The sequence below is a fragment of the Sphaeramia orbicularis genome, chromosome 15 (genome assembly GCF_902148855.1).
Source record: "Sphaeramia orbicularis chromosome 15, fSphaOr1.1, whole genome shotgun sequence".
NCBI classification, from domain to species: domain Eukaryota; kingdom Metazoa; phylum Chordata; class Actinopteri; order Kurtiformes; family Apogonidae; genus Sphaeramia; species Sphaeramia orbicularis.
The window spans coordinates 51572269-51588421 of NC_043971.1; the positions used below are offsets into that span (position 1 = coordinate 51572269).

Genomic DNA, 16153 nt, shown 5'->3' on the forward strand with positions numbered 1-16153 from the left:
AAACGAAAGGAATTTTATCCATAATTTTTATACGTTTTAGTTAGTTTTGTAAGCACACAATACAGTTTCAGTTATCGTTTTTTTTCTTTTAATTATAGTTTTTATTTTTTTCAGTTACCGAAAATGTTTTTAGAATTGTAGTTTTCTGCATTTTGTTAGTTTTCGTTAGCAATAATAACCTGGGTGAGTCGCTCTGCCCCCCGTTGGCGTCCGAGTCCGTGTTAAGGAAGTAAATTTCTGGATTCTTCTGCTTTTTCGCATCTTTCAGATGGGAAGTTGTACCACGAGAAGGTTCAGTCCATCATGCACCTGAGACACTCCAACAGCGGCGGCAAGTCGGCGTGCAGCTCCGTGGTGTCGCTGTCGCCGACAGTATTCAGCGACGCCCCCCACGAAGGTAACGACCGCCGCAGTCAGACAGATTTTATAAAGATGAGGATCAGATCTGACGAACCCATTCACATCCACACGAATCCTCTGATCAGTGTCTGATCTGTGGAGTTCTCAGATTATTAAAGGGATCATTAGTCTGTTCCATTGAGAATGGGATCCCTCAAGGCACCATTTTAGGCCCCATCATTTATATGTTTATTACATTAATGAATTTACATGAGTTTACATGCACTTCAGAAATACGATAATCCATAAACCCTGGTGTAGACGTTTCAGTCCATTATTGGATTTATTTCAGAGTTCGTACGTACGTAGTGATGGTAATGAAAATGAAACAAAACAAAAAACAAGATGAGTAAACAATGACAAAACTAGACAAAAGAAGAGAAAAAAACAATAAAGATTAAAACAAAAATGACTGAAAAACAGAAAAAGACAAAACTTAGGCAGAAAAACAGACAAAAAACAAAAAAAAACACAAGTCAAACCAGGCCTGAACTAGACAACCCACAGCGGTGTCAGATTTACGAACTGTAACAGTCGTAAATACGAACACCTGCACATTAGAAATACTAGTACTAATAAATAATAGTAACAATGACAGTGATAGATAATAATAATAATAATAGAATAATACAAAACCATATTTAGCCTTATTTTATTTATTTTTACTGCTTTAAGCCTCTTTCATCATCATGGTGTCAAAGTTCTGTTATATCTGATGTAACACCTCAGTTACTGTTGGAATTCAGTGTTTAACTGATGTGACCTGTGGTGATAAGACGATGTTTGGCTCAGTTTTGTTCAGTTTTTGTTTAGTTTTTGTTCAGTTTTTGTTCCGTGTTTGTTGAGTTTTTTAGTTTAGGTTTTTGTCAAGTTTTTTGTTTAGCTTTTGTTTAGTTTTTTTGGTTTTTTTTCAGTTTTTTTGTTCAGTTTTTTGGTTCAGTTTTAGTTCAGTTTTTTTGTTTAGTTTTTTCTTCAGTGTTTGTTCAGTTTTTGAGCAGTTTTTTTGGTTAGTTTTCTGTTCAGTTTTTGTTTTTAGTTTTTTTTAGTTTTTTTCTTCAGTTTTTGTTTGGTTTTTGTTCAGTTTTTTTGTTTAGTTTTTGTTCAGTTTTGTTTAGTTTTGTGTTAATTTCCTCACTATTTCTTTCTTTTTGTGTGTTTTTTTTCCCAGGTCATCTCCACCCTCCATTCTCCGACCATGGTCCTGACGACCAGTCCTTACGCCCGCCCAGTCTGGCGCCGTCGCCGTATTCCTCTCCCCTCCTGACGCCTCGTCACGGGGTCGTCTCTGCTCACGAGGTCAGCGATGGTGATGGCGTCTCCCCCTTGGCTCATCAGGCTCTGGGCAGCACCGAGACGTTGAAGAAGAGCGGCGGTGGCGGTGGCGGTGACGAGCAGCTCCTCAGTAGCTGTGAATCGGCCAAAACCATCTGCGACTCCAGGGAGGTGGGCGAAGGGGGAGGTCTGCGCACACCGTCCATCAGCGTGGAGGAGGAGCGGGACGAGGCGGCGGAGGTGGACAGCCTGGCGGAGGGCAGTGTGGGTGTGGCCGAGTCCGAGGACCGGTTCGACTGGGCCAGCGACGAAGCGCCGCGGCGTCCGGACAGTCTGAAGGGCATCCAGTCGTTCCAGAGGAGCCACAGTAACCTGACCAGCCTGGGCCTCGCATTCCCCGCCCCCAACGGGTCGCTGGCCATCGGCCGCTGGCCTACCGCCGCCGACCGCGGGTCCATGCCCGAAGACTGGGAGAGCTACACCTACTCCCCCGGATACGAACGAGCCCACAGCAAGACCGAGTCCAACGACAGGTAAACACTTTTTGTTTGTTTGGGTTTTTTTTTATATTTTTTTATTTCACAAAACAAAATCATCCACGTACAGTCCAAACATAGTGGTACTGGGTCTTACTTTTTGCAGTTCTCCTTTGTGCGCTCTTCCCACCCCTCACCCCTAAAGGAATAAACCAACTAAACACACTCAAAAGTAACGGACCAAAAACATCAAAGTCTGAATGTAAAAAGAAGAAGAAAAAAAGAATTAAAATAATAATCATCATCATCGTTATCATCATCACAATAGTAACAGTAATAAGGGTAACAACATAAGCATGAGCATAGTGATGCATGCTGTAACATAAATAGCAGTAACAGGGCAGTATTCAAGACATACAAACTCAAACTTTCTCCATACCGGAGAGTAATGGCAACCAAAATTCATTAAAGAGATGGCCACGATTATTTTTATCCAAAGTCAGTTTTTCTAAAGGTAAAAAAGAAGACAATTGATCATGGAAAATCTTAAAAAATGGAGGGGTGTCATTCTACCAAAATAAAAGTATGCATTTCTTTGCGAAGTAAGTGATCAAAATTAGTATCCTGCATTTTCTTATGATCCAACTGTAAATTATGTGTCATTTAGTAAATATATACGGCTGCTTAAATCAAATTGTAAGGTGAACGTTTTTAACCGACACTGAAACCGCTCAGATCCAGCGGACAGGTTTATTCCCCTCAGACAGGAAACGTAACCAGAAAGAAAATGGACTAAAGCCTCAGTCTGTGTCAAATCTGTGTCTTTAAACCAGGAACGTCAGTCATTTTAGTTCAGGTTCCACATTCAGTTCAATATGAGCTGAAGTGGAATAGGACCATTCAAATAACAACAGAATAACTTATAAATATTGACAACAAGTGGAAAAAGTTATGAAAATGTTTACATCCACAAACTGTCCTTTAAAAGAATGTGAATAACATGAACAACCTGAAATGTATTAAGAAAAATAAGTGTATTTTTACCAATATTCTGCCTCAGCCTTTTTTGGCTCATGACCCCATTTTAACACCACAAATTTATGGCGACCCCAGACATTCAAAATGGAGACATTTTTCTCTTAGATGTTTTAGCGGGGCCAGACGGGTGAAGAAATCTTTCCATTCTCTGTTCGGTCTGGTGTCGGCTGTGTCTGGGCAGGTTTAAGCATAGTAACGTATGCGGTCACATGATCAGGTCAATCAAGATATGCCCACTCAGATGTTATATCCTGCATTTTTTTTTAACTTGATTTTTATCAGGAAAAATGTGTGGTGTTTTAATTATAATAAAATACATATTGAATCATTAAAAAATAGTTTTTATTAGTAATTATTTACATTTTTTATCAATTACTAGAAATTTCAGGCGACCCCATATGAATTCCAGGTGACCCCATGTGGGGTCCCGACCCCAAGGTTGAAAAACACTGGTTTATCATTTCCACATGTTCATTATATCGTACAGATACAGTGGATCTACAAATACAGAAAACATTTAATAACAGACGGAATATTGGTACAAATACACTGATTTATATTAAAAGATTCCAGGTTCTCCATATTTGTTCGGGTTATTCACATTGTTTTAAAGGACAGTTTGTAAATGTAAATGTGTTCATGTTATTTTCCTTTTTTATTTATTTATTTATTTATTTATTTGACAGGGACAGTGCAGTCAAACATAGTTATAAGTTAGCAGCTGATGTGATGCATGTAGAGTTCATGGCTAGTGCTAATTCTCAACTCTAGTCCCCGGTTGGGCTCTTCCACAACACAGCAGTACAAGTGTAAAATATACATATACATAAATTTTACACTAAATCGAAGAGAAATATTTGTAGTTGTCAGTATTTATATGTTACAATGATAGTATTTAGCCGGTTTGACCTGTTTTAGATCAGATTGGTCTGAATGTGGAACCTGAACTAGAATGATTGTTCATGTCTTCATGGGTCAGATAAGACCCTTTGTCGGGCTGGTTTTGGCCCACGGGCCTTATGTTTGACACCTGAGATTAGACTGTTCTTTTTGGTCACAAATGATGAATATGAGAAATAGATAAACAAATACACCCTGAATCCAATAATACCGGTAATAATCATCATTTTATCACCTTTAATCCATGCTCTTTGATGATGATGATGATGACGATGATAAATAATACATCACATTTACTTAGCGCTTTTTTGGACACTCAAAGAGGCTTCTCAAACAAACAAACGATGATGATGATAAATAATACATCACATTTATATAGCGCTTTCTTAGCTTACCGGCCGATTGGCTGTAAGCTGTTGTCGTCATGCGGCCTCCGGCGTTGTCATCTGTCGTCCGTTACAAAATTTTCAATCATCTTCTTCTCCAAAACTACAATTCGGATTGACTTCAAACTTGGTGTACAGCTTCTTTATGATGATGTCAACAAAAGTTAGTGAAATTATTTGGATCCAGCTCTGATTCTGGATTTGGTGCGACTTTGAAAGATTTCCCCATTTTAAGAGATAGGAAATGCTGGTAAGCTACAGGGCCACTGGTCCTATTTTTTGGACACTCAAAGATGCTTCACAAACAAACGATGATGATGATGATGATGACGACGATGATGATGGTGATGACGACGACAGCGACAACAATGACAAATAATACATCACACTTCTATAGCGCTTTTTTGGACACTCAAAGATGCTTCACAAACAGATGGTGATGATGACGATGATGACGATGATGATGATGATGATGATGATGATGATGAGACTTTATTGATTCAACATTGGAGAAATTCACTGGTCAAGTGAAGTGCAAGAAAAATAAAAAAAAAATAAGGAAAGTGCATAAAGAAATGCAAAAAATAAACAGTGTAATAATAGTATTAAATAATGTCCATGTAATGAGTGGTGGTGTTGCGTTCACTGACCCTCTGTGTGGTCTGTCTCAGGTCCAGCACCGAGGACTGCCTGGTTCTCATCTGCTGTGGACTGTACGACCTCCTCAGGGGGGTTCTGCTGCTGCTGCCCGACCTCATGCTGGAGGAGGTGATGGATAAGCTGGTCCAGCCCGAGGCCCTCATCGTCCTGGTCAACCACTCCTCCCCCCTCATCCAGCAGGGGGTCATGAAGGTGCGTTTACTTCCCCCCTCTGCCTCCCGCCACCGCTGCCGCCACGGGTCTAATTTCACCGCGGTAGATAAACGATTGTATTTCACAACGTAAAAGGTTTTTATGGCTGCGTTTGCAGCATTGTTTTTTTATATGTGATACTGAAACTGTCACATGAGGTGAATGTCAGATTTACAGACGAAAGCAATGTACAGATGTCGACTAAAGAGCTATTAAAACTGATGAGAAGGACGTAAAAGAACAAAACTAAATAAATAAGAGACAGAACGAGGTTAAAATGTAGAAGATGAACTAATGTAAAAGACCAAACGACATGAAAGGAAGTAAAAGACAAAGAAGAAAAGGACGTGGAAGATGAAATAGGACATAAAACAGTTTAAAGGACAGAACAACACAAAACAAAACAAGGGAAGAGACAGAACAAAGGGACAATGACATAAAAGATAAAGTGATGTAAAAGAAACAGAACCAGGTGAAAATGATGTAGAAATGAAAACAGAACACAAGAGGAAATAACTAAATATAATTAAATATGTAACAGTTCCCAGTAAACCCCCTTTTCATATTACACCAAATACATATGCAACTGTAATGTAAATATTTAAATATTATTTCAACCTAAATTCATTTAAATATTTGTATAAGTAACAGATTTATTTTTTCTGTTTATCTTTCATGTTTCACTCTTGTATGGTTTTCTACTTGTCGTCTCTGTACTTTGGTGTATTTATCTACTGTTAACTGTGAAATTCTGAACTTAACTTCTCAACTGAACTCAACTGAACTTACCTCAACTTAACTTATCTCAACTTATCTCTACTTAACTTATCTCTACTTAACTTATCTCAACTTAACTGAACTTATCTCAGCTTAACTTATTTTAGCTTATCTCAACTTAACTCATCTTGATTTATCTCAACTTAACTTATCTTAACTGAACTTAACTCATCTCAACTTAACTCATTTCGACTCATCTCAACTTAACTTATCTCAGCTTAACTGATCTTATCTCAACTTACCTGAACTTATCTTAACTTATCTCAGCTTATCACAATTTAACTGAAGTTATCTCAACTTAACATATCTCAACTTAACTGAACTTATCTCAACTTATCTCTTCTTAACTTATCTCAACTTAACTGAACTTATCTCAACTTATCTCATCTTAACTCATCTCAACTCATTTTGACTTATCTCAATTTATCTCAACTTAACTGAGCTTATCTCAACTGAACTGAACTTAACTGAACTTAACTTAACTTAACTTAACTTATCTCAGTTTTGTTGGTTAGTTCAAACAGTGCATAGACCTGCAGAACCCCAGACCTCCTAAAACCCTTTCCTTTGTGCTGGGGGTCCTGGTTTCAGCTCCTGGACGCCTACTTCAGTCGAGCGCTGAAGGAGCAGAAGGAGAAGTTCCTGAAGAACCACGGCTTCTCTCTGTTGGCCAACCAGCTGTACATCCACCAGGGCAGCCAGGGCCTCCTGGAGTGTTTCCTGGAGATGCTGTTTGGACGTCCGGTCGGCCTGGAGGAGGAGTACGACAAACAAACAAACACACAAACAAACAAACAAATAAACAAACACAAACAGGATCATGTTAGAGCAGAAACTGAGGCCCACGGAGAAACAAACAGTCAGTTTATCTAAACCTGTTGCATCCTGCTGTTTTCATTCAGAGCAATTATTTAAAGTGAAAAAAGTCCAAATCTTTACCTTAACCTGGGTCTGAGGAGGATGTAATCCAATATAAGCAGCACAAATCAAACCAAACCAACCAGAGTCATGAAGTGTTTGTCTTTTTGTCCGTCCTCCATGTTTCCTCTGTTGTTTTTCAGTCTGGACCTGGAGGAAATGGAGAGCATCTCCCCGTTCCGGCGCCGCTGCATCATCCCAGTTCTGGGTCTGATCGAGAACTCTCTGTATGAGAACTCTCTGGTCCATAACATCCTGTGCATGCTCCTGCAGCTGCTCAACGCCTGCCCCAAACTGGCCGACATCCTGCTGGACCACGGCCTGCTCTACGTCCTCTTCAACACCCTGTCCACGCTCAATGGCATGGAGAACGGGTACATGAACCCCCCCACACACACAGACCCCCATGACCCCCCGGCTCCACCTACACCATCATCCTTCCTTTTCCTCATACTTCCTTGTCGTTTTCCGTAGAATCCCCCTGAATGACTACAAACTCCTGGTTTGTGACGTCCAGCAGCTGTTGGTTGCCGTGACGATCCACTCCTGCAGCTCCTCAGGGTCCCAGTACTTCCGCATCATCGAAGACCTCATCACTCTGTTAGGATTCATGCAAACCAGCAAAATGCACCGAACGCAAGGTGAACGCAGGGGTTACACAACTTAACTTAAGTGATCTTATCTTAAGTTATTTTATCTTATCCTATTTCATCTTATCCTATCCTATTTTATCTTATCTTAAGGTATCTTTTCTTTTCTTCTCTGCTTTTCTACTTCTCTTCTTTTCTTTTTTCTTTTCTTCTCTTTTATACTCGTTCTGTTTATAGAAGCTCCTCCTCACTCGTTTGTTTTTGATCCAGTTGATGATGTTTCTCAGTCTGGCTGGCGTACAGAACTCATGTCGTCTTGGTTTCGTTTTTCCAGAGATGGCGGTGGCGTTGCAGTTCCGCGTCCTCCAGTCGGCGATAGAGTTCATCAAGACGACAGCCAATCAGGAGCCTCAGAAGCTGAGCAGCTCCGTCAACGCTCCCAGCTCTCCCCATCACGCCATCTATCAGAAGCGTAAAAGCATCGCAGGTGAGCGCCGTGGCGTGCGTTTGTCGGGGTCGTTCCACTTCCTGTCACCTGACCATCTGTCCATCCTCATCTCAAACTAAAGGTTCCGTTGCCATGAAAGACTCCATTATCCCCCGCCTCCCCCGGCAGCACTACTGCTCCTATGGCCAGATCCCCATGCCCCCCCCCCTTCTGCTTCCTGTCCCAGGACTCCCCCCTCCCCTCCCCCTCTGGGACGCCATCCTACATGTTCCATAGTGACGCAGGTAGCTGAGGCTGTGGTCCATGACGGGGCCCCCCAGCCTCGTTTTGGACCACGTCTCCACGGTTTGCAGTGAACTCACCTTTAGTCCCAGTTGGTTCCACTGGGTTAATCTGCCCAGTACAGTTATTCTACTGGTGCCGACGTGTTTGCATGTTCATGAATGAATGCATCAGGGATGGGAACCAGTGAGAATTTAACCATTTCACTCCCATTATCAATATCACTGATCGATTCTCTTATTGGTTCTGATTGGATGAGGGAAGAAACTACAGGACAACTGGTTTTGTTTGCATTAACTCTTTAATGTCAAATACGCACTACCACTGAATTCAAACTAACCTCCTAAAGCAGGTGTCAAACATATGGTCCTTTGGCCAAAACGGGCCTCCAAAGGGTTCGGTCTGGTCCCAGGAATGAATTTACAAAGAGCAAAAATTACACTGAAGATATTAACAGTCAATGGTGTTGACTAGGGGTGTTAGAAAATATCGGTTCTGCAGTATATCGCAATATTTCATTTCACAATACTGTATTGATATTAAAAAGTACTGTATCGATATTTTTAGGTATTTATTCAAATGCAGATATGGCAGAGGTTCATTTTTGTTGTTTGTTTTTCTTTATTGTTTATATCTTATTTATTATTATTTAACACTGTTTTATTAAATAATGGTTATTTGAAGCATCTTAAAAGCACTTTTTACTGTCTGAGTGGCAGATGTTAGTTCCTTTGGAAACTAGGAGAATTAGAAAAATTTTGTGATATAGCATTAGATCCTGTTCTGATCAAATAAAAATGTGTTTAGTGTTTGTTCTTATTTCTGGTGTAATTCAATTCTTCCCGGAAATAATCATTTTTAAAAAAGAAACAAACCAAAAATTTCCTTTTTAACAGTATCATGATATACAGTATATTGTGATATATCGTATCGTGATCCTAGTATTGTGATTTGTATTGTATCACCAGATTCTTGCCAATACACAGCCCTAGTGTTGAACTGGTTTTAGTTCAGGTTCGACATTCAGACCAGTATGAGCTAAAGTAAAATAATATCATAATAACCTATAAATAATGACGACGCATTTTCTTCTTGGTTTAATGTGAAAAATCTAATATTACATTATGTTAAAAACAGACTTTAACAGTGGACATTTCATTTAAGATTACATTAGGTTAAAAGGAAAGAAAATAGTTATAACAGTAGAAATAAAAAAGAGTGAAAAACAGACAATTACACGTTAGAAAGTACAAGTGGAAATAAATAACAAAGTAGAAATATTAATAATAAATAAGTATATAAATATCACAGAACTATTACTAATTATTATAATAAAGTGATTGTAATAATAATAATATTAAGCAGCAATAAGAAAACTAAATTAACAACTATAAACAAACATTGCACCACAGATATAAGTACATTTTAATGTAATTCATGGTGTGTTTTTGTGAGTTTTCTTTTGCTCTCGATGTGAAAAAGTTAGTAAATAAAAGTAAATGGAGGCTTTTTTGTGTGAAAATGACCTGGGGCCTCATGTATAAAGACTTGCGTGGATTTCATACTGAAACCTGGCGTACGCCCAAATCCAGAAAAGTCCGAACGCACAAAAAAATCCAGATGTATAAAACTGTGCGTACACCCGAATCCAAGTACACTTCCTTTATCCATCCCAGTCAGCGTGGAATTGAGCGCATATGTTGGAGTACCTGACTCCTCCCTCTCCACGCCCACATTTAAATATGCAAATCAGCATAAACGGGGTCTGCAGGTGGGATTCCCTCTGGGATTCCCCTGTCTGCAGGATCAGATGATGACGTCAAGGTGGACGCGAAGCGGAGACCAAAACAGGCGGAAGAAGAAAAGAGACGAACTGAGACTGTTTGAGGAAAGAGTCGCCGATATTGTGACACTTTTCTCACAGGGCTGATGCGGATCACCCCCAAGATAAATATATATTTAGTATTAGTGTCAGTCACACATTAGTTCATTCTACGGGTCATACAATAGTCTGATCACAGCCAAACTAGATAAAGGTTCATGTGTGATCATGACAGGAAATCGAAGAGGAAATCAAAGACTTTGACTCATGTTTAATCACTTAAATTATTATTTTCCAACAACGAGACAGAAGACAGTCAGACACAGGATCATCCTCCTGTCACGGAGGCTTCTGTTGACTCCCCAGTGTTAGCCGGTCCTCCGGTCCACCACAGCCCACTGCTGATGCCCATCAGACCGGCATGGGTCTGTGCTCACCCGGGTCACATTAGGACATCATGAGGACAATCGGTGGAGTCAATGAGCGACTGGACCGACTAATAAATGTTCTCACAGACATGAACACTATATTTATCAACCAATGAATTTTGTGTCCTTGTCTCTTTATGTGGTTGTTGCTTAATGTCCTCCCGGGCGGGATTGACATTGATGGGTCCAGGGTTGGTCTGGTTGGTTCTGGTGGTGGATGTGCTGCTCTAGCAGTAGGATGCCGTGCTGGTGTGTTCATTGTTCATCTGTGTATCTCTGATGTGCACACCAATCGGAGGAATGACCTTTTTCACATTATTAACAGTTTCTCAGTGTCACCTCTAAGTGTCGCCAAAGGTTCCAAAGCACTAGAAACGTGCGTATGCCAGCTATGGAGTTGGCGTGAAGGACCGCACATTTCCACGGTCATTTCACTCTTTATACATCTGAATGTGAGCGTGGAAAAGGGCGTACGCCAGGTTTTTGTGCGTACGCACGCTTTATACATGAGGCCCCTGGACTTTAATGAAAACAGAGTCTGGTCACTATGGAGATTATTCCTAAACAACAGTAAAGCAGGTTGATGCAGTGAAGCAATGCTAACATTAACAGTATCCACAGAACCCAGAGGAGCTCTGGTTCTGGTTGTGGTTACGGTTGTGGTTGTGGTTCTGGTTCCCATCCCTCCAGATGTTGTGCATGTTCAGGTGTTTTGGACTCATCGCTGTGCCCTGGGTGTGACTTCAGAGGAGATGGTCACTGACGAGTTTTTTTTTTTTGTGTGGACGCTGGACCTGTAGGCCGGCGCCGGTTCTCTTTGGCCCAGACGGACTCTCTGCTGATGCGAATGCGGTCAGTGGCCAGCGACGAGCTCCACCAGATGATGCAGAGGAGGATGAGTCAGGAAAACCCGATCCGAGCCAGCGAGACTGAGTTTGTCCAGCGGCTGCAGAGGCTGGTGGTCCTGGCCGTCAACAGACTCATCTATCACGGTAAAAAAAAACCAAATACTGTCATCGTTTATCTGCAGCCGCATGATATCACATCACATCCAACGGTCAGAACCAGGACAAACAGGTCCAGATACAAGTGATCAGCTGATCAATAGAAAAGGAAAAGCCACTCAGATGTTGTATTTACAGGTTCTAGTTTAACCCATAAAGACCCAGAGCTACTTCTGAGGTAGTTCACAAAGGAAGGTCTGTCTCTATTTAACCTTTTTAAGGGATTTATTAATTTATTATTCACCGTATTCTGTATTTTTCAGTGTAAATCCTGTGTTTTTCTATATTTAATTCACTGGTCATGTAGATGTTCATTAAAGCTCAGAGTAAATTCAAAGGTTATTTTATCAAAACAGAAAAACTGAAAAAAAGGGACATTTTCAGTCAAATCTATCATGAACTGAACATAAACCAAATGTTTCCATCCACTGTCATTTATCAAAGTCCGTAAGTTTATTATTTTTTTGTTCAGTTTGTGGCTTATTTTGTTGCTTATTTAATTTTGTAATTTTTTTTTTATTCGTTTTGTTCATTTTATTGATTACTTTGACTGTTTTTGTTCATGTTCTTGTTTATTTTATTATTTTTCTTTTTTTTTTTTTACTTCATTTCAGTAATTTTTTGCTTATTTTTTCATGTTTTTTTTTTTTTTTGTTAATTTCATTTACTATTTAATAATATATCAGAAAAAAACAAGTGTGTCCATCCACTGTCATTGATTAAACTCCATTGCTTTTATTGGTGAATCAGTGTTGGAGAAAATGACACTGTACACACACACACACACACACACATATATATATATACATTCTCAGCTAAAATACAACTATCAATGAACTATACAAATTGGAAAAAATGCAGTTGAATACAGCAAAAAAATGCTAAAAAAAACAGCAAAACTTGACAGAGTATAACACACTAGTAGAACACTCCAAAACAGCACTATGACTATTATATACTATTATATACAAGAATTCACCAAAAAACCTCACTAAAACGCTTCTAAAAATAATAAAAATCTTCCCTCTCTCTCTCACCGGCTGCACTCTGCTCCTCTGTGCCCCGCCCACTTCCACCCCTCCCCCTCAGCCAATGCAGACCTCTACCCTAATGTGTTTTATGAGAATATAACAAAAAAGGAATTTAATGTCATTTTTTCAGCAGCAAAATAACAGGTTACACAAACACATTTTTAGTAAAGAATCAATAGAAACAGACTTAAATTCACCTGTGAACCTAAAAACTACCCATAATTCAACCTGTTTATTTCCTCTGGTATTAAACTAAATGGACCTCCGATGGTTTGTCTTCGTCCTCATCGTGAACTGGACTTTCTGTCTGATGGTCTTGGTCTGGTTTCAGATGTGAGTCAGGACCTGTTCGACCTCCTGAATATCCCCGACTCCCCCGACCAGCAGCTCTACACACCTGATCCAGGCGACCAGGACGATGGCGGCGGCCCCGCCTCCATCCCACACTCACCCACCCCCTTCACCCTGCCCCCCGCCAGCAAGAAGAGCTTCCAGAAGGACATCCTCAAACTGATGATGGACGGCATCAAAATCAGCCTGGTACGAAAAACACGACCAGTAACTGTTTATTTCATCCAAGTTTTAGAACCAAAAAGAGGAAAAATACAGGGTTTTTCAATAAGAATGAACCGATTTCATTACGCAATATTTGTTCCTTTAGTTTCCTTAGTTTTTCCTTTCCTTTGATTTTCTTTCCATGTTAATCCGTTTTTACTGTAATGATGCCTGAGTGGGTGTGTTTGGTTTCCATACAGGGCAGCACCGGTCGGGGGGGCGCTCCTCATCAGCAGTGGAGGCGGATCCTGTGGTCTTGTCGCGACACCTTCAGGGTTCAGATCGGTCGCCTCCTGGTCCACACGCTGAGTCCTGCGCTGCCGCTGTCTGACAGGAAGGAGGCGCTGGAGTTCGTGTTTGACCACAGACATCTGGACATCCTCAAGGAGAGTCTGAGTCCAGGACTAGAGGTAGGACACGAAAAGGGAAAAACTGGAACCCACCACAGTTTGGCAACAAAAGGTTCAGAGACGGATTCTACTAAAGGTTTATGATAGGGATGCACTGATACCGCTTTTTTCCAGACCAAGTACAAGTACTTACATTTGAGTACTTGCCGATACTGAGTACTGATACAAGTCCTTAATAATCCCATTCCAGTTGTTAGTTCCTTTTGTAAATGTGCTTTATTGTCGTTGTCATTAGTCTGACTGGAACAAAGTGCTGCTACTGACATTTAATGTGTTGGAATGAGCGTTTGTCAATCAATCCACCAGGGGGCGCCACTCTGAATTAACCATACTGGACAAATACCACAACGAAGAGGAAGGTTTTTGAGAAGAAGAAAGTCAGTAATAACAAACCTGTAGATGACGGACGTAACACTAATGTGATACTAATATTGCAGCGTTTTCTCTGGTAAGGTTTAAAAGCTTAGCTTTGTTAGTTAGAGAAAAGAGAAATGAGCCAGAAGTTTGGTTTTCACTTCCACTGGCGGTGGTCCGCACCGCTTCGTACCTCCGTAGTATTATCAGTAGGATGTAAACCGGTCCAGCCCTGGGTAGTTGTTCTAAATGTCAGTAGTTTTTCTCTAACTCACACAGTGGCTCTTTGAACAGATCCTCTACCTCCTCGGTTCCGCTGGTATTCTCTGTCTGGGTACTCGTCTGCCAGCACCTGGAAAACAGATGGAATGTACGCAGAGGACGGACAGAACGCTGCGTCTTTGTCTGTAACGGTACTGTCAGTCAGCGTTACTTTTATCACTGTCATTCATTTGGTTAAATCTCCACACTCCTCACACTTCCCACACATTATTCCTCCTCCTCGTACCTGCTGCACTGAACTGTGAATGTCACATGGCCATAAGTGGTATCGGTGCATTTGTATCGGATATATTTTCCGAGTACGAGTACAAGTACACACAGTGAGTATCGGAGCCAATGCCTGATACTGGTATCGGATTGGTGCATCCCTAGTTTATGATGCAGAATCGAACCCAGACAGAGTTTATCTTTTCTTAGAACAGTGCAGACGTTCCCCCTCTGGTGGTTTTATGTGGATCAGGTCTATGATCAGTTTAACCACAGTGGATGAACCATGACCCCTTAACCCTCTGGTATCTGGGTCAGCATATCACAGGGTGTTTTTGCAGGTCTTGAAAGGTCTTGAAACTCCCAGCATTTTGGCAGATATTAGTAATTTTGGAAAACAACAGCCTTACAGTCGCGTTTCTATGGCCAGGACACTTTGGCGGTGACTGCTGGACAAACGCGGTACAACATGCAAGAACACGCAACAGCAGTGATACTCAAAGTGTGGTCCGCCAGCGCCCCCAAGTGGTCTGCGAGACAACATCACAAAAAAGTAAAACATCTATTAGTGTTTCTCAAATCGCCCTCATCTGACTTCCAAGGCAAAGTTACCTGTACAGATACTAGTTTTCTAAATTAAAAGCCAATCAAATGTAGCCTAAATAAACCTAAGAGTAGACTTTGATTGAATTTTTCTGTGCAAACACACGTTTTCGTCATCGTCTCTGTACAGTTAGGTTACCTAGGTTACCTATTGTCATATCAAAGACCTATCGTGGCTCGTGAATTGTGGTGGAATTGAACTGAATGAATGAATTTATTTTTTGGGAGGGTTTTACATCAATCATTGCACTTAGTATATTAATCGTAATCAACATAAAAACCAAAAACGGAGTAGGCCAGAAGCAAAAGTTGTTTTTTTTTGCCATTTCCTTTTCACCTGATACACTGCTTACATCAACTTAAATGTGTACAGCATTCACACCATAATAATAATTTAAAAAAAAAATCAACAACAACAAAAACATATAATCACAATTCAATATTTCTGAATTGAAGTAGAATAGCTAATGAATCAGAAATGAAGAGTGAAATGAAATGAAGAGTGACTTGAACAGTTTTAAACTACGGCAATGGATCAGTGACTGAAGAGAAAAACTGAAGAAACAACGACTGATGTTGGCAACAAGGTGCAAAGACATTCTGTTAGCATCGAGCTGTTTGCACCATTTGGAATAAATCGCAGACTTAATTTGTAATATATAAAATGTAATAATAATAATAATAGTAATAATAATACTTTTTATTTTCAGGCACCTTTCAGGACACTCAAGGTCACTGTGCAAAGCTGTGAAAATAATAAAACAATTAAAATTACACACACACGTGTATGAAACACATAGGTACAGAAAATGGCAGCAGATAAAAGTGAAATTATGGGATAGAGTAGGTCTGTCTGAATATATAAATTTTAAGCTGGGGTTTGAAGGTGGTAATAGAGTCTGAATTTTGTACATTTTCTGGGAGGGCATTCCAGAGGCAGGGGGGCTGAGTGGGTGAAGGCTCTGGACCCCATGGTGGTCAAGCGGGGAGGTGGGAGGGTGAGTTGGACAGATGAAGATGACCTAAGGGTGTAGGTGGGAATGTTTATGTGGGGGAGGTTAGGGAGGCACTGAGGGGGGAGGTGGTTTATGGCCTTGAAGATAATATAGGCTGTTTTTA

General features: G+C 40.5%; 1 protein-coding gene across 1 annotated transcript in view; it reads left to right on the forward strand.

Moving 5' to 3' along the window:
* lyst (lysosomal trafficking regulator) overlaps positions 1 to 16153 on the forward strand; it is a 145556-nt gene that overhangs the window by 104913 nt on the left and 24490 nt on the right. The window contains 10 exon segments of the mRNA XM_030155355.1: positions 269 to 397; positions 1568 to 2204; positions 5143 to 5323; positions 6692 to 6861; positions 7162 to 7392; positions 7493 to 7659; positions 7943 to 8095; positions 11389 to 11580; positions 12955 to 13163; positions 13379 to 13588. Coding sequence (XP_030011215.1) covers positions 269 to 397; positions 1568 to 2204; positions 5143 to 5323; positions 6692 to 6861; positions 7162 to 7392; positions 7493 to 7659; positions 7943 to 8095; positions 11389 to 11580; positions 12955 to 13163; positions 13379 to 13588 — 2279 coding nt within the window.